General features: G+C 36.3%; 2 protein-coding genes across 2 annotated transcripts in view; both read right to left on the bottom strand.

Annotated features, from left to right (window-relative positions):
- Positions 1-4,462: 4,462 nt before the first annotated feature.
- LOC105203748 (NADH dehydrogenase [ubiquinone] 1 alpha subcomplex subunit 6) lies at positions 4,463-5,525 on the bottom strand. The gene is made up of 3 exons (XM_011172635.3): positions 5,359-5,525; positions 4,944-5,059; positions 4,463-4,703 (listed from the first exon to the last, which is right to left on the bottom strand). The coding sequence occupies exons 1-3, from the start codon at positions 5,480-5,482 to the stop codon at positions 4,572-4,574; spliced, it is 372 nt and encodes a 123-aa protein (XP_011170937.1). The 5' UTR covers positions 5,483-5,525; the 3' UTR covers positions 4,463-4,571.
- An 815-nt stretch (positions 5,526-6,340) lies between these two features.
- Positions 6,341-25,777, bottom strand: part of LOC105203750 (receptor-type guanylate cyclase Gyc76C) — an 82,286-nt gene continuing 62,849 nt past the window's right edge. The window contains exons 5-20 of the mRNA XM_011172638.3: positions 13,473-13,779; positions 12,770-12,916; positions 12,310-12,503; positions 12,061-12,220; positions 11,618-11,772; positions 11,192-11,482; positions 10,826-11,086; positions 10,556-10,627; positions 10,310-10,478; positions 10,086-10,235; positions 9,629-9,968; positions 9,240-9,363; positions 9,061-9,159; positions 8,838-8,982; positions 8,479-8,735; positions 6,341-8,124 (exon numbers count right to left, since the gene is read on the bottom strand). Of these exons, the coding sequence (XP_011170940.1) occupies positions 7,246-8,124; positions 8,479-8,735; positions 8,838-8,982; positions 9,061-9,159; positions 9,240-9,363; positions 9,629-9,968; positions 10,086-10,235; positions 10,310-10,478; positions 10,556-10,627; positions 10,826-11,086; positions 11,192-11,482; positions 11,618-11,772; positions 12,061-12,220; positions 12,310-12,503; positions 12,770-12,916; positions 13,473-13,779 (3,750 nt within the window). The 3' untranslated portion in view covers positions 6,341-7,245. The remainder of the gene's footprint in view (positions 8,125-8,478; positions 8,736-8,837; positions 8,983-9,060; positions 9,160-9,239; positions 9,364-9,628; positions 9,969-10,085; positions 10,236-10,309; positions 10,479-10,555; positions 10,628-10,825; positions 11,087-11,191; positions 11,483-11,617; positions 11,773-12,060; positions 12,221-12,309; positions 12,504-12,769; positions 12,917-13,472; positions 13,780-25,777) is intronic.

Genomic DNA, 25,777 nt, shown 5'->3' with positions numbered 1-25,777 from the left:
TATTTCATTTTACCTCTTTGTCATTTGCCATCGGGAAGAAGGATTGGCAAATGAAAATTTTGATACTGGCTAGGATCAACTGAGGTATTCCGAGACAGGATCAGTAAGAAAAAGAAGAAGTTAATTTTCTTCTTTTTCTTTTATTATACACACGAAAGTTCACAGCGCGATGCCAAGATAAAACGCAAGTTGTCCCGCAGATTGAGACTGAGATGCCGCTGTCGTACCGAGAAGTTTTACGCGAAGAATACCGAATTTATACGCTCGAACGCACTTGCTTCTCGCTCGAATTTTTATGTTTCGATTCCGCAATCCGGTTTTTCGTAACGACAAAGTTTCTCGTCCAATCAAAACAATGTCTGTTTAGTAACTGTAAAATCGCATGTGAGAAGAAGTCGATCAATTTTACTCACGGGCAATCTCATAAATATTGCAAGACGCATTTATACGTTAAAGTTCGTAAATATACGAGCACATATATAATGTCACATATTTATATTTTATATACATATGTATATAAAATTGATATTGCAATAAAATATTTAATGGTTAAGAAGATATCTCTGCGTAGATAAAATTTTTTTTCATAACTCAATTTTTACACGTAGCATTCGTCATTGCAGATATTTGTAATTTATAATATTTATAACGTTTAGTTATATTTAAATTAAAAAATTATTTATTACGCGTTGCGTATATTTATGTAAAATACGTAATGCATTTTCGGTATTTTCTGATTTATATGTAGAGTTCAATCAGCATTATTTCGTCTTAAAGAATCGAATCGCTTTCATAATAACACTAGAGGTTCTCAAAATTCATTGAAATGTGCTCATCTTCCGCAAAGTGCACTTGTTAAATTTTACAAACATATTTTAAAACATATTTTAATATTTTAAGAATTACTTAATTTTCTTAAAAGGCAATAGATTTGTGAAAGATATCATAATTATGACATTCTTATTTTCAATATAAATTTTTCATGTTTTGAATACGTAATAATCACAAAAATTTTATTTTATTAGTAATAATCGTAAAAGACTGTTACACATATGTAATATGATTTTTTTCACAAATTCATGACCTCTAAAAATTAAAATTACTTAAGACTCACCAGTCCGATGCGCAGCAGCGGAGTTATACTATAATATTGATCTGTAAAAATATAAATATATTCAAACATTAAAAGCATATTTCAAAAAATACTTTTTAAAAATACGGCAAAAACTTTATTTATTTTTAAAAAGGCATGTAAGCGTAATCTTAAAATATACAATATAACTCTGATATTGGGGCTTGGGCATACGAGTTACGCGGCAGATTTTGCAGGAACAGTAGGTTCAGTAGGTAATGACGGAATACAATTATACAGGTATTTTACCAATTATAAATCGGTAAAAATGCGCACGATTAATTCGACCAATCGATAACGTTACGTCGTTATTATCCATTGAGTCGCGCCTGCCCTCGTAAAATTCGCCGCTCAACCCGTTGTACTGCTACCAGTCATATTAATATGCATCCTGTACGGATAACTAACGCCAATATCCAAGCAAATAATGATTTTTCGCTCCACTTGAGGCATCTGCGAATCTGAGCGAAAGTCACACCGGTGATCTAACCCTCGACCTAACACTCACCTACGGTTGCTCCGCCGTTGTCCGACGCTGTAATCCCCGGACTTCAACCTCCTCTCAGTCCTCTCACGCTCCAGCGAGGGCGGCGGATTGCTCCTGATCACTCCTGATTCCTCACAAAATGCACTGACACACACACACAGACACACCCACACACATACACGACGGCAGGGTTAGTCGCTATCACTCATCAGACTATAGCTGCGGTCCATTTGATGCTACAAATACTTCGAAGCGTTTGATTAACCAATCGGGACAAAGAATTTTACAAATGGACCAATCAAAGAATGCTTCGAAACATTTGTAGCTTCATAGCCTTGTAATCACTCGCGGCACTCCATACGACACTGCATCTCGGCGACGTTGATCGTGCACGACCACTACGATCGCGATCGACAAACAGCTCTCGTCGAACCGCGGAAGACGGAAAGCTCGCTCGCATAAACGTAAACAACCGCACGACACTCCGCGGCCAGTAGCAACTAGCAACGTAACGGATAAACTCGCTGCCAACTTCGCGGCGATGCCGCACCTCTTGCTCCTGTCTTTTTCCCGCGTACTCACATCCTCGTCGTCCTGTGTACTCCGATTAATTGTCGTTGGCGGAACGCGTGATCGAGACGATATCAAGGGCACAAGCGAATGCGCGAGCTCGAACTAGAGGTCATACTTACTTCAATCGAAACGTATGCTAAACAATCAAGAAAATTCGCGAGATACGACGACGTAAGACGGCGTCCGTGCTCCCTCCTCCCCCCCTATTGCCCCACCATACATCGTCGTACGTTGCGAATTTTCGCGATGTTCTAGCATACGCTTTGATTTTCCCGTAAACACGACTCCTAGTTTGAGCTCGCGAATTCGCTTCGGTCTTTAATCTCGTTTCGATCTTGCGATTCACCGACTATCAATCGGAGTGCACAGAGTAGATGTGAGTACGCGGGAGCAACAGGTGCGACAACATCGCGAAGTTGGCGGCGCCGCGAAGTTAGCCGCGCGAGTTTGTCCGTTACGTTGATAGTTGCTACTGAGTCGCGAGTGTCGTGCGGGTGTTCACGCGAGCGAGTCCTTCGTCTTCGCGGTTCAACGAGATGCTCGTTGATCGCGATCGTAGCGGTCGTGCACGATTAACGTCGCGGTGCCGTGTGGAACGCCGCGAGTGATAGAGGGTGCGTGTCACTTGCCATCGTAAAGGTCGTGCGCGATCAACACTGCGGTGGTGTAGTGCCGTGTGGAGCGCCGCGAGTGATATTGGTTTGATGAGTGGTATATATTATTGTCTGATGAGTGATAGCGGCTAAGCCTGCCGTCGTGAAGTGTGTGTGTGAGAGTGCAGTGCATTCTGCGAGGAAATAGGAGCAATCCATCACCATCGCTGGAGCGAGAGAGGACTGAGAGGAGGCCCGGAGATTGGCATCGGGCAACGGCGGGGCAACCGTGGGTGAGTGTTAGATCAAGGGTTAAATCATCAGGTGTCATTTCCGCTGAGACTCGCGGATGCTGTACCTAAATGGAGTGAAAAGTCATTATTGCTCTGCTTGGATATTGGCGTTATTCGTACAGGATGCATATTGAAATGATGGACAGTACAACGGGTTGAGCGGCGAACTTTGCGAGGGAAAGCGCGGCTCAATGGGTAACAACGACATAACTTATCGATCGTACCGTCATAATGTATTGATCGGTCAAGTTGATCGCGCGCATTTTTACCGACCGATTTGTGATGTGTCGTTTTATTGAACCTACCTACAAAATCTGCCATACAACCCGTACTGCCCAAAATCAAAGTTGTGCTGTATATTTCAAAATTACATTACACGCCTTTTTAAAAACAAAGTTTCTGCAGTATTTTTTAAAAATATTTTTTGGAATGTGCTTTTAATGTTTGGATATATTTATATTTTTACAGATTAATATTATAACTCCGCTGCTGCGCATCAAGTCTGGTGAGTCTTAAATTATTTAAAATTTTTAGAAGGCATAGATTTGTGAAATAAACCATGTTACACATATGTCTTTTTCAATTATTAACAATTAATGAAGTTTCTGTGATTATTATGCATTTTAAAAATGAAATGTTTATATTGAAAATAAGAATGTCATAATTATATCTTTCACAAATCCATTGCCTTTTAAGTAAATTAAGTAATTTTTAAAATATGAAGTAAACTATTGTTGCATGAATTCTTTTAAAACTATTCTCGCAAGAACAGATTTAAATTGTAAAAACTAAAAATATATTAAAGAATGTTGTCACCTTCCTAATTAAGATCACTTTTTTAATTGCGACTGAATATAAACAATCTTCCAGTAAAATATATCATATTTATCGTGTCACGATTTTGACTTATATGCTCACTCATTTCCGAATTAATTTTTTATGATGTCTGATATTATTTACTAAATACTTTGCTGTTATGTGGTAAATGAATCAAATTTTCCCATATTTACATCATACACTAATTTAAATGTAATAATGTATTTTTAATAACTGCTGATCCTTTTCAACAGACAAAAAAATTAATTGTCAAAATTTTAGAAAATAATTACAAAAAGTAATGTGCTAAGTAAAAATATATAATAGATAAAAATATATAATATAGACTAGGCAATAAGTGATATAAGATATAGATAAATGAGCATTGAATACATATACAATCTTATTATGCAAGTGATGATTGCATTTCATAAGAAAATGGAATAATTTTAAATTTTGTTCTAAATTCTAAACTCATGATACAAACTTGTAAAATATTAAAATAAATTTACAAAAATGAATGTTTGTAGGTATTTTGAGACACAAATATTCATTTGTTTAAAATCGAAGTTGTTTCCTAAAACTGAAATCCTTGTATATTTACATATATATATGTACATAAGTTATTACAATCGTGTTTCTATAATGCTTCTCATGGACTAACAGAATAAAGTAAATTAATTATCCTGGCCACTGAGAAATTTTGACATAAAATCAGTTGGCTTCTTTTCCCATGTTTCCTTCCAATAATGCATAAGTCCTCCTTTAGTTTTCCACACATTAGCTACCTCTTGCAACTCCATTTGACCCTGTTAAATTATATGTTAACTTAATATGTTGTATTGAAAGTAAAATTTCATTATTAAATCAGTATGGACGCAATCGCTCTTATATTATATGTAACAAATTATATACATGCAACTTTTCTTTTGAATATATAAAATTCATATAAGTATATATAATTATTATATGTACAGATAACTAAAGTTACATTAATTATTAATATCCATTTATATAAAGATCTATATTCAAAACATTCTTATTCCTACCTTTACGATAAGCATGTCTATAATTCTTAAATCAGTCACATGAGCATGACGCCTAAACTCCTCTCGTATCTTTATCTTGCATTCTGCTTCAGTTTTAGGAATATCATAACTTAACACTACAAAAAGAAAGTAACTATTATGTATATGAGGATGCAAAATATGAAATAATAAGTTTACAGTAACTTTATGTAACAGATGAAAAATAAACGTATCTAACAAAGTGGCAAGTTCTACTGTAGAATTTAATATATCGTGATATAATATTATACATAATGTAAGCTAAGATAAGTATATTCGCGTGATATTTGAGTGATTAAAGGAGAAATAAATAAATAAATAAATAATGGTAAGATTATAGGTTAAGTAATGGAGGTGCAAAAGTTAGCAGTTTGTAATATACGACAATAAGAATTACATGAAGGTGCTACTTGACGGATCCATGCTTTGTATAATGTAAGCACTCTTCGACGTGCATCTTCTCGATTAACTGATAAAATTGGTTTCACCTGGCGAACAGCAGTCGAGGCTTGACTAGCCATTTTGCTCTACTAACCTATCTCGTTCTTGTATGACTTGACTGCCTCTATGACCATAAAATGCGGACATTGAACTACATAGCCAATATTTGTGAAATCCGATAGGTAATGTCCATGATTTTATGGTTCTTTTCCGTGCTAGGGCCAGGATCAGTTGTCATAAATTTTAAAATCACGTCTATAATATGAATTATTTACATATTATTTATATTTAAAGATGTGCAAATAGTTCGAATCAAATCCCAGTCGATTTGTTTCGATTCGATCACTTTTATTTTAATTGTTTCATTTACATCTCCTCTTGCATCAATGCTTATTAATTTTCGTGCCTGCCTTGTTAATTTTTAAAACTTTCTTTTCATTTCTAAATCTTATAAATTACGCAAAAATTTGTGTACACGACAGACAATCGTTTTTGTAAATTTATTTCAATATTTTAGAAATTTTTATCATGATTTTAGAATTTAGAAGAAAATTTAAAATTACTCTATTACATTTTTCTAATGAAGTGCAATCGTCACTTTGATAGTAACATTGTACATATGTATATTCAATACTCATTTATCAATATCTTCACATTTATTGTCTAATCTATTATAAATTTTTATCTGTTATACATTTGTACTTAGCACATTACTTTTTGTAATTATTTTCTAAAATTTTGGCGATTAATTTTCTGTTAAAAAAAATCTGCAACGTCATTAAAAACACTTTATTACATTTTAATTTGTATATGATGTAAATCTGAGAAAATATGATTCATACTTGAATGAAAGAAATTTTAATTTAATTTAACATGAAGCGAGAGTAACGTTAACGAAAACAGCCATTATTTTGAGAGGACTATTTAATTGTCTTTTATAGAAGGTAATAATTCTTTTAATTTACATTTTATCTTTACATTGATATATTATTATTTAATTATATATACATTTGACAACATGATATATTACTAAGCACCTTAAGTGTAATCTAGTTTACTTCTCACAGCCATACGGACAATTTACTTCCTTTCATGAACAAGTATGGACTTATAGATATCATAAATATACATGTGTGCTAATATACGTATTATATACACATGTCTTATAAACTCATGCTTTGTTTGATTGTATGCGCACATACATGTATAGTCGATATTGGAATGCTCGAAGAGTTTTTCGTTTATTAGGTAACTTTTACAAGTTGCTACATAAATTTCAGTATTATTTTTTTTCTTGATTCACATAAAAATAAAATTATAAAAAAGCTACCTATAAAATAAAAAGTATCATCTTAAACATTCTGACATCGACTGTACGCGGTACTGTCCTAATTCCTTTTTCTACTATTGAACAAAATGAATTGTCGAATGAATTAAGTGTGTACTTTGGTCATGATTTTTTTATAAAATAGTTTGCTGTTTTCATGTGTGTTACACATTCGAATTAAAAATCTTAACAAAGAGATAACAGGAGAAAAGTCCCGTATCATGTAAAAGTTGTTTTTACATCGCCCTGATGCACATGTTTTATATAATACAAGAGTTATAAAATACTTAAATATTAAAAATATATACATTGTAGTCGGTAACTTTCATATACATATAAATTGCACATATGTAAGTTAGAAAAAAAGATGGCAACAATAAATCATGCTTATGATTTGTAAATGTAATGCTTCATATAGTTTATGCGCATGATAGCGCAGTTTTTACACGTGATTCTGTATCTTGCTACTTAGTTCGTCACATAAAAAAAAAAAAAAAAGAATTTCTCGAATGCACATTAAACCACACTTTCGCGTTCATTTTGCTTATCGTACCCTGCTAATATTCCTCTTCTTAAAGAAACATTGCTGTTGCGTAATCCATTACCGTTAAACATCTGTATAATGGTTGAAACAGGTGGAATTTCTAACAACTTTCGCGCGGAAGACTTTTTATCAGGTACACTGTCCATGTTAGATGCAGATACCACTTGATCTAGCGAGCGTGAACGCTTCTCCCGTATTTCTCTCTTATCTGTACTATCGTCACTCAACAGTGGGTCTGCTTCATTCGGAGGACTATCGGTGTGAGACATCATTATCACATTGCCATTAGGATAATTATTATTCAGCATTTTCTCCGAAATGTCCGCTTTTAAATCGATCCTCGTGCATTCGTTCTCCTTCCAAAAATTTGGCGACTCGAATCGTTTGTTATATATATCAGTTGGAAGCGGGTCAAGTGAACGGGATCCGCGTATAATAGTCTGAGATGGATAATCGCTTGATGATGAAGATGCGATGGTAGATAATGCACGTGCGTTTTTCCTAAGTTTGGGTCCTGTGCTTATGAACAGATCATCGACTGACTTGGTATTTAAGCGCCTTTGTACTTCTTCCTGAATTGAAATATTATCTAGCGTAGTCTTCGAGACGCTTTCAGTCAAAGACAGGGGAGATCTCTCGACCTTGCGAATATGTAACGTTCGCGGAACTGGACTAGATCCACCATATTGTGAAGAAGAATCGTCTGCCATTGGATATGGTACATTTGATTGTCTGCGACTACCGGCACCTAATCCCTCTAGTAACGATGCGTATCGCGAGTCCGGATTTAACTTTGGACTTCTTCGCGGTCTGCAGAACAGCGGTGGAAGATTTTCATCCCCGTTAGAATTCTGAAAGAAATATAAAGATTCATTTCATTAAAGAAAAAGAATCATAATCGAGAATAATAATTAATATACTTGTTCTTAGAGATAACTTTAGTCTTACTTAGATTCAAAATTCAATTTAGGCTCGCTAATCAATTAATTTTTAAGAATATTTTAAAAAGCTTTAAAATAAGCAATGATTATATCTTTCAATTTAAAATAAATTTAATTAAAATTTCTCTTTTGTTTCTCTTGAAATTTAATTTTGACATTACTTTTTAAAAGTTTACTAAGACAAATTTTTAAAGAATCCTTATTACATTTTTACTACATCATTTATATAATCTCATATAAACAATCAAATTTTTGTTTACGAACCTCTGTACTTTTTCTGTGCGTCACAGTAGCTCCCGTGAGCCAATAAGTCATCACCGTCCCTTTTCCTTTCATTTCAATAAAGCCACGCTCTTCAATCTTATAACCTCCGATCTTATCTAACGCCTCTTTGCATTGTTTACTGATATGTATTCGTAATGGTTCTCCAGTAGATTCCATACGAGATGCGGTATTGACGGTGTCTCCGAATAAACAATATCTAGGCATCGTCAAACCAACAACACCTGCTACCACAGGACCTGTAATTTTATATTCATGTTATCACTGAGCAACATATCGATGTATATATACATGCATGTACACACATACATTGCATTGTTCTTAAATGTATCTTCTCTTACCAGTATGAATGCCGATACGTAACTTGAGAGTTTCTTGAGGTCGATGAGGTATCGTATGATGCTTAACAGCATTAAGTAATTCCAGCGACATTGATGCTATCTGCCCAGCATGCTGATCTCCATTTCTTATTGGAAGACCGGAAACCTAAACAGAATATTGAATAATGAGAAATGATTTTTTTTTAAACTTGTAATTAATCGCTCAAGTAAAAGTGCTACTTACGACCATATAAGCATCTCCGATCGTTTCCACTTTGTACACTTCATATCCTCTGATTATACGGTCGAACAATGTATACAGATCATTTAAAAAATTTACAACCTATAATCATAAAAATTATTAATTACATAAATAACAGTTTCGTTTTTACTAATTACAAGATGATATGAAAAAATATCTACCTGAAATGGTGTACTTTCTGCTGACATTGCAGTAAAACCAACAATATCACTAAAGTATATAGTAACCAAATCAAAAGCTTCTGGTTCTACTCCAATACCATTTGTTAAACAATTCGCGACTGGTCTAAAAACAAATACAAATATTTTGTAAATATATATGTATCATTTTAGTATTTTATAACACTATTTCCTATTGGCCGAATCTCAAAACATAGATACATGGATTGCCAGAAAGAAACCCGAGAGCGGCCGTCCCAAATCTTTTTCGTAGAACCGTTAAAATCTCCTATATACCACTGCCATTTTCAAAATCCGTTCTATGTAACTATACTTTACGGAGCTATACTCGTACATAGTTATACTCTTAATACATCAATGCGAAAACTTACTTAGGCAGCATTCTGTGAAGTAAATCTTCAGTTTTCTTTTTTTCATCCAAGAGAAGTCCCGTACGCTCGGTGACTAGATCTTCGAGGTTGCTTGCATATTTCTCCATCATATTCATCATTTGGTCCATTATATTTCGATGCCATCCAGCTTTCATTTTCTTCAATCTAGTCCTTATCGTTTTGAAGTCTGGCCTAAATTCTGGACTTTCCGCCCAACAATCCGTGATAGTACTAACGACATAATCGGCACAATTTGCTTTCGATTCGGAGAGTATGTTTAAGTTAGGTCTAAATGGCGGTTCACCATCTTCTGGGAATCTTTTCACTCGGTCTATAATTTCTGTTACAAATTATTCAATAATTATTAATTTTTTCAAGATCTTTAAATCAAATATCGATCAATGAATAATCGTTAGAATTTACAGTATCTTTTTATCACATTGTCCCTTGTAATTACCTTTAGGTTCTAAATTTATATTTCCATATGGTCCCTTGCGTCCAAGAATTTCATACAGAATAATGGCAAAAGAATAAATATCTCCTGCCTGAGTGCCTTTTATCGGAGCATGCGGGTTTCTTAACAGCTCGGGGGCTTTCCAAAATAAGCCTACAACGAAATAATTTCATCAAAGTAACAATTAAAGCAATACAAAATATAACTTGACAAAAATATCTACATACTTCGATAATACTGATGTTCACCGATGCTGTCAGATTCGGCGCAATGGCGCATATCATGAAGACCAAAATCGGAAACTTGAAGTACCCAACGTGAGGTTACGACACAATTGGAAGATTTTAGATTACCATGACAGACTAGTAGAGATGACTCGTGAATATACAGCATACCCTGTTGAATAAAATCGCATTAAAAATCGTTGTACAATAGAGTTCAATTTCTTTTGTTTTAATTTCAAGAACATCTACCTTAATGAGATCGTGAATTAATGATGCAATGAACATATCATCTAATTTTATATCTTCATTTTCAATGATATCCTGAAAAAAAAAATACATATTTATATAAGTATATATGTATATCCTCTTTCTTATTATCTTATTTTCAAAGGCAAATACATTTACATTACGTATACAACTTTTATTTATGCGTGATAATATATTGTTTTTGTACATAATATATACTATACTATACTATGAATAATAGCAGGATGTCACCGTGATTACGCTATGACGTACATAAAGACTTCCTTTGGCACAATAGTCGGTAATTAACAATATCCTCATCGGCTCCACGCACGCTCCGATGAAAGAGTTGAGATTACCATGTCTAATTTCACGGAGAATGCGCATCTCCTTCATAACGTCCCGTGAAATGTCTTTTTTCTTTGAGAATTTCAGCTCCTTTATCCGTACCATTACACCATGGTAATGTCCAGTTTGCGCAAACACTTGGCCGCCACATCTCGACTCATAGGACATTGCACTAACTAAACTTAACTGTAATCGAAAGATGTTTATTTCTTACATCACGCATTAAGAGGTCGACATACAAGTAAGCACTTCGCCATCTATCTCAATTACAATAATACACGCGCTATTCACCTTACTAGGAGAGGACATCATGTTATCAAGATGGGGATAACCGTGTATCTCATTCGGATCAATCATCCAAAGTAATCCTTCTATCTCTTGTTCTATCTTCCATCTTCGATATATGCTCATAGTCATTACTATGGCACAAAACAACAAAATAGCTAGTGCTCCGGCGACGATGATACTGCGGAAATGCGTGTCATCCTTCGGACAATGTTCGTTGAGAAAACCGCAACCAGGTTCTGCCTCCGGCTTATTTTTGCCGGGCCAATCCATAGCACCTGGCAAAGACTTGTATACCTATATCATACAATTATGTTGTATTGTTTACTCAACATCATTGCGCTTTGAATTTTTATGCTCCAAAGATTTAATTATGCTCTGTCTTGAGTTGCTGTAAAAATTTCTCGAACGCTAACGAAATAACTCACTCACTAGAGTATCACCCTGTTGAAATTGGCCTACAGGCAACATCTGATAGTCGCATGAGAAGTTGTGGACCTGGAACGGTTCTTTCTTCAGAGCAAGTACTGAAAAGTTTCCTTCTGAATCTCCAGATTTATCCAACTTAATGGTTGCTCCGCTTATACCTAGCAAAAAGAAAAAAATTTTAACAAATATAAATTTTAATAAAAATATAATATATCTATATTTAGATAAATTTTAATAAAAATATAATATATCTATATTTAGATAAATTTTAATGTTAACAAAAATAAAGAAGAGACCTATTTAGGAATTATATCGATTTCCATTAATCTTCAATTGCTTTCCTCTTGTTTACTATCGGTGTGTCAAGTGTTAGATCGTTGCGAGCCACTTGAGATTAATCCTATCGATACAGATTACATCTATCTGACTTTATTGTACGTACTTACTTTGATATGTATGATTCCTGATAATCGTCTCGACTATAAGAGTGCCGTTTTTAGCCAATTCCTCGATAGAGTGATCCGGGTGATCTCGTATCAACTGGTCTAAAGCTCTCGCGTACAGCTTTAGAGAATCGTAGAGATACGCCGCGTAAATGGACACGTACTGAAACGGGAACGGGAAATTAGACATGTAACGCAAAAGATTACCAGCACGGTACCAGCGTTTGTGATTGACCTAGAATTTAAAAATACCTTTTCATACTTTCTCAGAAGTTCTGGAACTAAGAAGTTGAAGGGCTCTATGCTGCTGTAATAACGGACTTTCTTGGTAAATTCCTCGTAATTCTGTGTCGGCGGTGTCGACACGACGACCATTAACGAACGTGCCCTCTTCAAAAAATTCTTCGGCTCGAGGCAATTCTTCAGCTGATTGAAGTGCTCCGGTTCTGTGCCAATAATAACAAATTATTATTGTTGTTTGTTTACGCTAGATATAACTGCTACGTAAGATTTTAGATAACAAAGTTTATTACTGTAGAAAAATGTATATGTACACATAGTAATTTTAGCTTCGAATTTACTAAGAGATTAGTTTCATAATATTATACTTGTACGTCATAAACAGTACAAGATTCCGAGGATTATGCAATTGGCTTATCGACGCTACTGTTCATGACATAGACGTTTGATAAGATTCGTTAGATTCACTCACTCCATAAATACTTCTGTGCTTCACGCTGCGAATACGTCATCATGTCCACATATATCACCATGTACTCCCCGTCATCCAGTAACCTTTGACCTTCCATCGAATTCATCATATCTATCAGTGACGGTGGTGTGCCCAAGAAGATGTAAACTGAAGTAAATACAAAGTAATAAATATAAATATCTCGCGTTGAAAACGAAAAAACAAGAAAAATTACGGTAATCGTTATGTAACTGTTATATAAATAAAATTAATTTTATCTTCGGCATCTTACACGTTTAAAAGAGACAAAAGAACTTCAATAAAAAATCTATCAACTAGATAACATGCACGCAAGCATGCGATACGAATACATGCGCACATATTCATATTATCTTGCCCACTCTTTGCACACTTTATATACTTAGAAAATATATACAACCTATATATTTTTTTTCTTCAAGCTGAAGACGACTCTTGCTTGTGTTTTTTATTTCGTTTTAATAAATTATTATGTTCCATAGGCGCATTCTAAGAGTCGTTTTCAAGAGTCACTTGAAATCGACGAAACCGGATCTCAAGAGACGATCGCCAAATCGCCAAGAGTCGAAATTAAGTTCAATTAAGATACTCAAATTTAATCACGGATCTTCGATTCGCCGCGATAAAAGGCTTTGGCGATCGCGCCTCGCGAGCCGGTGCATAAAATAAAGAAATGTGAACTGACTGCGGGTCATATTTTTCGTCTCCTGTATAAGTTGGAACCATACGCTGACTTGGCAGCACGACATCCTCTCCTCGCAGCACGTGTGCCGGTCCTCGACGAGCCTGTAATGGTTCACAGTGAGATTGTTCTTAGTCGCCTGTTGCTGAAGCGAACGGGCGACCGTCGACCAGGCGCGCTCGTGGACGATCGTGAATTTGTTCCATCCGTAGTGCAGTAGCAGGGCGATCACAGACTTAGTTACCTGCGTGTCCGGCGGCTCGGTCCTTATGAAGGTCTTCGCTTTCGAGGCCTTGTAATCCGAGCATTTCTGCAAGCAGAGCGATCGTGTACTCGCGCAACGTTACTCGACATATTTCCTCTCCTCCCCTTCACTCTCCTTCGCTGTTGCGATTCCGCGCCCCGCGAGCCTTATTTTTAATTGACCCATTTAGCCTTTCTCGTACGGAGATAAAAATCGGCTCAAATTCACGGGATAAGTAAATTTTCAAGTTTGAATTATTCCGCTTTAAATTCGGACATGTAAAAAAGTAAAAAAAAAAAAAAAAAAAACAATTCATGTCGAATAATCGAAATCGTATTCTGGAATGTTGGGAGAGTGTACCAGAATTTTTTCATATTTTTTTTTAGAGCTCAAAAACGCTTTCATAAACATTATTAGGCACTAGTGATTGGACTGAGAAAGCAGCGAAAAAAAAAAAAAAAACGTGCCACGAAGGATTAACTTGAAGCCACACTTTCGAATAACGAGATCGTAGATGAAATAATGCATTTTTATGATGCATAATCAATTAGATAATTGATTGCTGCGTCGTTCATCGGTTCCTATGATCCCAGGATTTCCACAAGGGCAACTGTAAGAGAAGACGCACGGCGGGAATCTGCCCTTTCCTTTGAAAGTGGACGAGCGTACGCCGTTGTACGTGGAACGCGTGCGTGATGCGTACCCACGGCAGGCTGCCCCGTTCCCCGTCGGCGCAACGAAAACGAGCGTAGCCGCGAAGGGGAAAAGGAAAAAGAAGAAAAAAAAAGAGGAAACGGACCGCCACGAAGGGGAAGAAAAAAGAAAAGAAACGGAGCGGGAGGAGGGTATGCCAAACTGAGGCAAGAGGAAGAGAAAGGGAGAGAAAGGGACGGAGATGCACTGGGAGTAACGCGGCAAAGTTGGCTGCGTCGGGTGCCATGGTGTGCGTATGTGTGTGGCGCGGTTAAATATAAACCCGGCGAAGGAGGAAAGTTGGAAGAAGAAGAGAAGAAAGGGGAAGAGGAGGTAAAAGGAGCAAGGGAGGAGGAGGAGGAGGAGATGAAGAAGGCGGAGGAGAAGGAGTGGAATGAACGGGGCGAGTCTCCTCACGCGCGGTTACGTACCCAGAGAAGAGGTGCATGAGGCGGCTGAAATGTGACATGCGCTCCTCATTAACATATAAATTAAACGTGACAGTCGTGGGGGTCAGTTCTTCTTTAGCGACCACCGCCGGCCGCGCCGCTCAGGGTCTCTCTTTCATCCTTCCTGACCGTGCGAGTGGACCGCCCGTCCTTCTTTATCCGGGAATCCGCGATGTAATAACGCCTTTCAGCGGCACGATCGCGGCGAATATAATGTAACACGTCCGCTCATCGTCGATTTTTCATTAACAATTAGTTTCTGGTAGCCCTTGGCCTAACTTTAAACGACGCACGAACAACATTATGTGAGTCAAGAGCGAGTCGAAAGAAAGAGAGGAGTGTCATCGAAAGCAAATATTTTATGTCACCGTAACTGATATGATCCAGTGGCAGTGGACTTTTATCAGATATTTTTCTCCTTATTACATTATTCTTTCTATTTTTATATATCATAATTAAACAATCGCCAACCATAAAATTCCTTGAACATTAGTTTCACTAAAGAAGTCGAATAAGCTGGATAGTGATTTTTGCTGTTACTATGTACATTGGACATACGATCTCCGCAAAGTAAATAAAATTTGGAAATGTATTTAATATTGACACTTCAAATTAATTGTATTTATATGAAAGTTGTGTGAATGAGATTATATTTTTATTTAATAACATTTTTTAGTTTCTTTACTGTATTTGTTAGTGAAAATTAAATTATTTTTTACAACATTAAGAATTAATTAAAATCTCAATTTTTGATGTATTTTAAATAAACAATGATTTATACAAAGTTTCATTGTGATTATCCGTTTAGTTATTTTGTAAATAAATAAGTAAATTTTGTTTATTTTACAAAATTGGTCTCTGCATCGCAATGAAACTTTACATAAATTATCTTAAACATTTAAAACACTTGAATAAAACAATTCGTATTTTTTTCATTATATCTATCTCATTAGTTCATTATAAATTACATTTTCGTTAGAGCACGTATCTATTTCTTAAAATAACTTTTTATCCGGATAAAATATCGCCGCTAAATTTTTTCTACTTTTTTCAAATGCAATATAAAACAATCTGTAATTTTTTCATAATTTCTTTTAATATTTTGAGAAATATCCTTATACATTTTTAACAATTCGTTAATACACACTGATTGTGACACAAATTTTGTAAAATATTTTCAAAGAATTTCTCCAAAATATTCATATCATTAAACAATGTTCTTTTTTTTATTGCTTCATTTTATTGAAATCAAAATTTTAGAGAATACAAAAGGTAAATTATGTAAATCGCAATATCAATAGATATTGGCAGAAGTTAGTATATTTCATATTTTAATCCTATTAATTTTTTTTATTCCGTATAGAGACTCGCACAATTTTTCATTAGCTTTTTTTCTTTGACATTCACGCATCGATCATCTCTAGACAGAGAAGCGCTTGTTTTTCAGTCAACTCTTGCACGAGCGTGATATATCGTAAAAAAAAAAAAAAAAAAATTAGCTTACGCAGACCCACGTGCCGCGATTACAAGCTAGTGACCAGTTTCTCAGCAATAGCTTCGTTGTCGACTGGTAGGAGAAACCGTGTACATATTTCTCGCGAGTTACGAATAGAAAAGAGAGCTGAAGCAGGTCAGGTTTGTTTATCAGAACCTGGACTTCCCGCTTTTTCCTCCTTCCCAGTGGGATTGGCATCTTCGATAGGCGAAATTGACTCGATACGCTCGAGTCGGTTAACCTAGTTCGTGGACGAGGCACTAATTTTAGAATTATGATTTCACATGGACTTTTCAAAGTGTATTGGAATGTTTCGTTACGGTAACATCTCAGGGCAATGGCCCGTATCTTCTCGCGCATTTCACGTACTAAACGTAACCGGTCTGCTTCTTTTGGCCGTATCGCAGAAAGAATATTTCAAGATATGTCGATGAACCATCTGAGAAACAACTATCTGGGACACTAAGGCCAGATTTTTCATCATCTTCTAGTTAACTTGCAATTAAACTTAAACTTTTATCCAGTAGATTTCACTCACGACGATGCCGTAAAAGTGAAATAACGGTGACGTTACTTCGATTAATCAATATTTGATTTTTATTGTTAGAGATAATCGATTATTTTTGTCGATTTTTATTTCGATTTAATCAATTGTTCGTTGTGCGTTGCATTTTCTACACCGACGTTAATAAAATAATAATTGATTACTTGATGATCGATTTTCTTTATGTCTTGCAAAAATAATCGATCATTTTTCTGTTGCGACAATCGATCGCGCATGATTAATTATTTCGGCATTCAATTATGTAACAATCAATTTTTTCCAACATTGTTATAGTGAAGCTCGTTAAGTTTAATCGTCAGTTAATGAAAAATCAGGCCTAAATAACAAATCTTAACATTGATTTCTGTATCATTTCCTGCGTTTTACTGACTCACTGTATCTTTTGCGTCTCTTCTCGACTCATTTATATTGAGTTTAAGCTTTTCCAATTTCACGGACCTGGATCTCTCGATTGCGATAATGATTTCGTTATTTCGATTCCAATACCGGGATTCCCGAGATACGAGTGCTCTCAAGAATTCGACGATCGTAATGACAAACGCTGTTATTTCTTTTCCGTAATTGCCGCGCAATTCTCATTCCAACGTTTCCTCCAGCTGAACGACGACGCGGCCGGTCGTGAGAGAATATATTTCGGATACACGTTATCTCACTCCTCTCATTATACGGGGCTGCCTCCGAACGGCCCTTCCGTTAAGTTTGTTTATCACCTTGTTTATCTTTTCGTTAGGTGAAAAGACGACGGTTCGGGACCGGCGAAACGAAACTGACCCGCCACTCGAGGCGGTTATCCTAGTTCGTGGACGAGACGCTGGCGAGGTGAGCTTTGGTCATTGCCGGCTCGGCGCAGTGTTATTCTGGGCTCCCACTCGGCTATATTTAGACGAGACCACCTTGAGGGAGCTTAAGACTCTCGCGCGAGTGCTCTTTCTCTCTTTCTCTCCGTAATCTCTCTCCGTGGCGCACAACGAGCTACGGTTTTATTTACTGGCCGATTGTGTCTGGTTGTGCAACGGCCGCACGAAAAATAGTCGAGGAAATCCTCTTTCGTCAGACGCGATCGCGAACGGCTTTGTGCTTTGCATCCTTCGTTACGGCGACGAGCGACGACGACGCGCGCGATCCCTCCGCGCATCGGCGATCCGTCGCTTATCGCTGCTCGCGCTAAATAATCGCTGGTTTAATGTTGCGCAACGCCCTCCGTAGCCTTCGCGACGAGTTTGCTCAACCTTTAAACGGCTAATTAACAACAATAACGGTGATTTTCCCCGCGAACGGGGCGCAGATTCGCTTTATGTTGCTAAAGAATCCCGACGTTTCCCCTTAATTTCCGCGACATGCGATCCCGAAGAGACTATCGAGTTCGCCGAAACGGTTCGCGTTTTCGTATTCTTTTTCAGTTGCATCTTACCAATGAGCATATCTCTCTTGTACGAACTTACGGCGACGAGAACCACTTGGCTCGATCTCACGGCATGTTTCTCGGAAAATAATTTCGGGTTTGTGTGTCAACGTCCTTCGATTATGCCGCCTATAGCCTCGTTCTAATTCCGCGGGTTTTTATCGTGAAATAATTTTTTTGAAATGGCTCGCAATGCTGGTTTCGCGTTGAGCACGATCGTTGTAGCACATCGCCGCCTTGGCGCTCGCATTTATAAAAAAAAAAAAAAGAAAAGAAAAAAGGAAAGAAACAATTGCGGAAGACCTCGTTCGCAGCGGCCGGCTGGTTTTAACGATCTCTCGATCTGCATCATAGATTTTTAACCGCGGCAAATAAGAACAATCGATCTCGTCGATCTTTCGAAACGGGCATTCATTGATGACAATACGCGATCTCTGGTGTTATAAATAACGCAATACGATGAGCTAATCCGTTATCTTCAGATACGTATCGAGTCATGCATAAAAATTACGCGGAACGATTGCAATTTCGTTTGTACACAACTCTTCGTCACGTCAATCGGTTTCAAGTATCACGCAAAAAACATTCCGAAATTCGATAGTGAACCCGTATCAATGCAATACGTCGATTAAAATGAAAAAACAAATGTCCGCTTCGAACGGATACACGAGGGGAAAGCGACGACGGTGCGAATTATTATTTGCGGCAAATTGTCGCTTGTATTTATAGCATCTCGCTTTCTGAGAAAATATTTTATCAGCTGCTGTCAAGATGTCACAAATCGTTATTTACAATCGTTATACTACCAGCCGTTATTGTCATAAGTATCCAAAATAATATCACAAGTTTACCCTAGATTGTCGGCGCGTGTATGTACGTAAGCATTTGCGTTGTTTAAACAAATATTTTATAAATCGATGAGAAATGGCATACTGCTTCTTAATTCAACTCGCACGCGTTTCACGTAAGCGACATGTGTTTAGTGATTATTTTTCTCCCTTTCATATGTATTCATATAATTGAAGAATTAATTGATTTTTATTAAAATAATGGGTACACTGAGAGAAAAAAATTACTAAATATTACTAAATATTTGTTTGAATAGTAACAATGAAATATTTACTAAATGTAAATAAAAATTTATTTAGTTCAAAAACCACTAATTTAACTATCATTTTTTAATGAAATAAATATTTATGAAGTAAATATTTCATTCCAACTCTTCAAATAAATATTTATTAAAATTTAGTCATTTTTTTTCTCAGTGTGTATAACGGCTTCCAATGTTCTCATAATTTTTTACAATAAGATTGTATATAAATTACATGTTAAAAGAATGTGTGTATATAATTCTTTTTTTTGATAAATACACATGCGCATGGTATTATTTAGAAACAACTTTATTTTACAAGGACTTTTATAACCGAAAGGAGTTATTTCGAACTCGAAGGATGCAGGCAGCAAGAAAATTGTTTCCTAGAATTCGTAAATATGAAAAGAATAGACTGATGATCGCATCCAGATAATAACGACCATTAACTCCTGGCTGCAGACGCCAAATAGGTGTCCCAATCTTATTAGATTATTCGTAAATGACACACTTTCTTCTCGACAAACACGGAATTTATTTTGCAAAATTTAATCGCAAAATCGCAACATAATGGTTACACGTTTTAAAAAATTACAACCTAAAAAATAAAACAAAATAAATCGATTATATCCGGCATTACGTTATATCATCCAGAAAAAAATTATATTTAAATTAATGAAATCGTTCCTTTAAGTTAATTTTTTTTAATTAAAATGAAAATATCTTTGAGAAAAATAAATGTTTATTTGATTTCGAGAAATTATTGAATTAAACAAATAATTTTTAATACAAAGAAATACTGACAAAAATAATTCAATTATTCTGGTTTTAAAAATATATTTCTTTCGTTTAAAAAGATTTGTGTTGTATATTCAAACCATTTCTGTAATTCTGTAATAAAAGGAACAATTTTTTTCAAATTAAAGAAACTTTTCTTTAACTACGTAGCAATATACAAACTTCTTTGACTCAAGTTTTTTTTACTTAAAGAAATTTTTCTCTGGGTGAACTCAATAAAATCTGTGTGAAACTTAGGTACAAGATCTCAAGCTTTTAGATTTAAATTATCAGTTCTGTATTAAGCAATTTCATAATAAACTAAATATATATTCTTGGTATATGTAAACACCTTACTAATAAATTTAGCTATCTGAATGGTGCAGACATAAATTCGTTTCTTTCGAGCATTACGACAAAAACTCCCAACGCGAATGATAAAATGTCGAAATAATATATTTGAATATTTTAAGTCAATATAATAAATTCCTTTATAAGCTGTGGATTTGTATTAACATCTATCATTCGGCGTTTTTTTCCATCGTTATTTACCCGGCCGGAAGAATAAATGATACAGCGGATCGTTTCGCTGGATAAATCGAGATATTAATACTCACTCGTGTAATTTATTTCAGTTCTATTATCGCCGAAAATGTTTCGTAAGTTCTCTGCGAAATCTTATTTCAGATTATAACATTTTCGCTAATTAACGCATATCGCGTAACCTTTGATAACGTAATAATATGAAATAGTTAAATATATTCGCCGTATCTATCTTGATGAATTCGATGATTTTAAAATAAAACGTTAAACGACGATTAACTAACTCGGCAAGCCGGCGACGATGACGACGAACGATTTTGCTTTTGCGGAATCGTCAGTTTCCTGCGTGGCAAGGGTCACGATCGACAGGCATGATGAACCGGGTCGTGACACGGTTTCGAGGTCACCGATGGAACATCTTTAGACCGTGCACAGTATCGTGTCGCGCTATTATAGAGAGGATGTAAAAACGATGCAGCGCGCACCACTGTAGTTTTCCTACGCTTAAAGGCGCAAAAAGACGAAGATATCAACCTCGGATAATAGGTGATTAAGCCGGAACAGTCACGTACAATTAGTATTTTATTGCGTAAGCACGATGACCTAGTATAATTTTTACATTTCAATTAAAAGTCATATCGTTAACTACATGTATTATATATTATTATTAATCCTCTATGGTTCAATCAGCAATTTGAAAATCTAGACGAGTTTTCAATTTTGAATTAGTCTGCCTCGAATACGGACACGTTCAAAAAAAAGTGAAAAACGTTTCGGGTCAAACAATTGTGAAAAATCGCATGAACTGTTGAAAAAGAATATAACAGAATTTTTTCAGTTTTGTTTTTTTACAGCTCAAAAACCTTTTCAAAAGCACTATCGGATATCAGTGATCCGATCGGATTAGGAAAATAGCGAAAAAACGTTGAAAGGTTAATAATTTTTCTCTACAATTCAGTAGTATTTGAAATCATGTATATAAATTTACTCAATTTAAAAAAAAAAAAGTTAAGAAACTACTATGACTGAGTTATTTTCTCGCTGTTAGAGTGTGAAAGTCTCAGATAACTGTTCTCAAATTAAACAAAGGATCAAAGAAATCAAAAATGCTAAGTCAAGAGTTTATAACTTGTAACTCTTTCTTCACAGTAAACCTCTATTTCCGATCCCTATGCCGGCAAGCTATTTTTTTCGCCTCTCGCGAAGGTGTCGACGGGCGCCGTGGATATTTAAAACTGTCGGAGCTATATTTAGATAGTGCCTATATTCATCGGAGGATGTGTCTATACATAGAATACCGGTATATTTGCTCACTCGCTGCAATGAGTCGTCTTATACATTTTCAAAATGTTAATCCGAAAGAAATCGCTTTCTTTCAACATCCTGATAATCTTTTATAATTTCTACACTTCAAGTATATGCAGGTGAATCGCTCGTTTAGGAACTGCAGTTCTCAAAACTTATTAGGTACAAGATCTCAAATTTCTTTAGATTTTTGAGATTTAAATTATCAGTTCTGCATGTTAAACAATTTTATAATAAAATAATATATATTCTTGCCACAAGTAAACATCTTACGGCCCAAACATTTCTTTAATAAATCTAATCATTCCGAATGACGCAGATAAATTTATTTACTGTCGAGCGTCACGACAAAATATCCAACGAATAATGAAATGCCCGAAAAAATATATTTGAATATCTTACGGAATTAGGAAACAATAAAAAGAACAAAAAATCCCGTGTCGCCTAAGTTAGCAGAAGCGCGAGTTTCTTCCAAATAGCACGTGATACAAAATGGTATGAAATGAATACTAACGCCCAATTTCTTCCCGACAGCTATCTACCAGATAAAGTATTTGTCAATTAACTTAAAAGTTCATTTGCTTCATTGAAATCTCCGGTTGCATATTTAATAACTATTCTTCATATTACTTTCGACACAACTTTCGACACAAAATGTACGATAATTTTAATAGAAATTATCATGTTCTCTGGGAGATAATCTTATGGATAAAATAATCTAGAGGGAGAAATCGAGCATATAAATACGATTTTACGTTCGGTCCCGTTGGCTTATCAGGTTTTCGTATCTTCACATTTCGACAGAGCGACTATTTTACGACATCCGTAATTCTCCATAATTCTCGCCGTGTCGTTCATTCCGATCAGGCGATGAAATATTATGAAATACGAAACGTTCGTTTTACGAACACGTGTCTCCCGTCAAGTATTACTATTCTCGTAAAAAGTCGACGGCAAGCGACATTTTTATCTAAAAATTAGAATATCGCGTGGCTTAATGTATTATTATTAAAAAATAATAGTACAATGATAGAGCAGTCTTTGTATCGTTGCAACTACGACGGACAGACACTGTTACGGTTTCGTATCGAATTTGCCGGTCAGGAGAATCAATACGGCCCTGGATCAGGGCCTAAGAATGGTAGGGAGAGGGGGACATGCAGTCTCCTCACACGTGCACACGGAGGAGGTAGCAGCAAATCGGCGCGCACGCAACGCGTAACCATGCCACGCACACACCACGAGGCCGATGCCTTCATTTCTTCATAAATCAACAGTGCCTCTATTTATAGCCTACGTCGGACAAATAGCGATAGTTCGCGCGCTGACGTTAGCCGCCTCGAACGGCAAAAGCGCCGCTGGAGGGAACGGTAACGTGGGAGACGAACGAAAAAATTCACAAGCGCGACGGATTATCCCCGATGACCGATATCTCGGCGGGAGCACGTGCGCGCGTAACTTTCGGAGACACGAGGAGGATTCCGCGCGTCAATACGTGGCTTCGCCACGGGGCCACGGTTTCCGAGGAAAGTGGACTCTAGAAAGTTCTGCGAGTTATTTGCGTCCCCAACGGGAGATTCGTTGGATAATTCTCCCGACGATAACAGGTGCGCGATCGTACGCGGAATCGAGCACATTCCCTTAGCAGTCTTTCTTTCAGCGCCGCGTATATTGGGTCGCTGAATTTACTTGCTTCAACATATATTTATTTTTACAGTATAAACGGAATCCTAATGTGGCCGGGAAGTGTATCGACGTTTAACATTTAAATAACGGGAATGGCTATGGCGGTCTCGAAACAGATTTTAATAATTTTCTAGGTAAATTTACAAACATTCATAAGATTTTTCCAAAAACAACTTTTAAGAAGAATCCAGACGAAAATAATAATTTTGATGCTCATAAGCATCTCTATGATCTCCTTTCTTTATTCCGAAAACTGTAAAGAATTTATTGCGAAAAATATTCTCTCGGGGCAGGATTTATTTTTATCTACTTTATCAATTAATGTAAAAGTTATTTATTTACGCATTTTCAAAACTATTCTTGATATTCCGAATTTTGTTAAAATAATTATCTTCACTCAAGAATTAAAAAGAAAAAAGAGCGAGGGGGAGTAGATACATATAATATTGATAATGTAGTCAATTACATTTCAATGTTGTAAGAAAACGTTTCCATTCTCTATATTTACTTTAGAATGTACTTCAAATTAACAGCGCGCGATTTTCGGGCTGCAGGAAAGAAAGGTAGAAAATCTCTGTTTTTCATGCCGCTGCAGCAGGCGACGAGCGACGCGACGGCGAGCGGGTCGCGATGCACCGCGACGGACGTCGGATCGTCGCGCGGCCGCGGCAGCCCAGCGACCAGCGCGACACGGTCCCGTGGAAGAACAGCGAGGGGACCGTACGGGATATCTCGTAGTATGGGACGGGATATACTTATACGCCATGGGAACGCGGCCGTAATGTTACGGGCTGGCTGCTGCTGATGCTGCTGCTGCCGCCGCACCGCGCCGCGGCTCTCGACTCGGTGTTCGGCTCGTTCACTCCGTTCGCTCGCTCGCTCGCTTGCTTGCTTGCTTGCTTGCTTACTCGCTCGCTCGTTTGGTCTGTCGCGCTCGGCGAAGTAATAGTCCGGGCTAAATATAGCCGACGATAAACACAGGCAGTTAGCGAGCCGCGTGCGCCGCGCGCCGTGTAGCGTCGCGACGATATCCTTGGATATACACGAACGAGACGACGGCGCACAAACCGAACAAACGCGAGGCGGCGACTTGTGTCTCGATACGCCGTGTGTACTTAATACTCCGGCTGGCCCGTTCGCCAATAATGCGCTCCTCCGGTGCGCATCTCTGGCACTTTCATGCGCTCGTGCGATGCATGTCTCTCGCTGGCATGTCTCACAGCGACATTGAACGTAATCTCCCGTCTAGCACAGCCGATCGAATCGGAAATTTTAATTTAATGAATTTTTTGTCTTATCGTTCACTTTTGTCTCTGGCTTAACAAAAAAAAATTGCAAAAAATTTTCTTCTCTATACTATTAAAATTAGAGGATCAAATTTAAACTAATTCCTTGAGTTGAATAACATTTTGTTATTTTTACCTTTTACGTATCGAAATTTTTTATTTTAATGTCAAATACATGTAGCTAAAAAAACAAACAACATTTAATCGATTTCTATGGTTGAACTACTGAATTTCGAAATAAACATCCAGTAAATAATAAACTAACTTTGTTAAGTTAAATTTAATATATTTCTTTTAGCTAAATTATTTGATTTAAATTAGACACAGAGAGAACTTTTCTTTTGGAGTTTACCCTTTCTCAAAATGTCGCATGACATATTTTAAAGAATTTTATGTCTGATTTTCTCTGATTTATTATCTACCGCAATAAAATAAAAAATATGTTCGATTAAATTTTACAATCTGCTTAGCAATTTTTATTATAACGTTTAAAATCTCTCTCTCTCTTTTGTATGCTTAAAAAATTTCTATTGTTACTGATAACATTTGCAATATTGCCGAGAGTTCTCCAAAGTTTCACCAAACATAATAAAATTTGCAACAAATTTTTCGGTAAAATGTAACAAAAAATTCTCACCATAAAAAAGCAATTAAAAAACAACTCAATTTGGGTAAAATTTAACATTACAAATTTAATAGTACAGAGTTAATTATATCCCATGTTTAAAAAAAAAAAAACACGAAAACTCAATTTTAAGAATAAACACGGTTCT

This window comes from Solenopsis invicta, chromosome 1, assembly GCF_016802725.1.
Source record: "Solenopsis invicta isolate M01_SB chromosome 1, UNIL_Sinv_3.0, whole genome shotgun sequence".
In the NCBI taxonomy this organism is placed as follows: Eukaryota; Metazoa; Arthropoda; class Insecta; order Hymenoptera; family Formicidae; genus Solenopsis; species Solenopsis invicta.
Note: the sequence above shows the minus strand (reverse complement) of the source record. Positions and strands in the feature narration are given on the sequence as shown.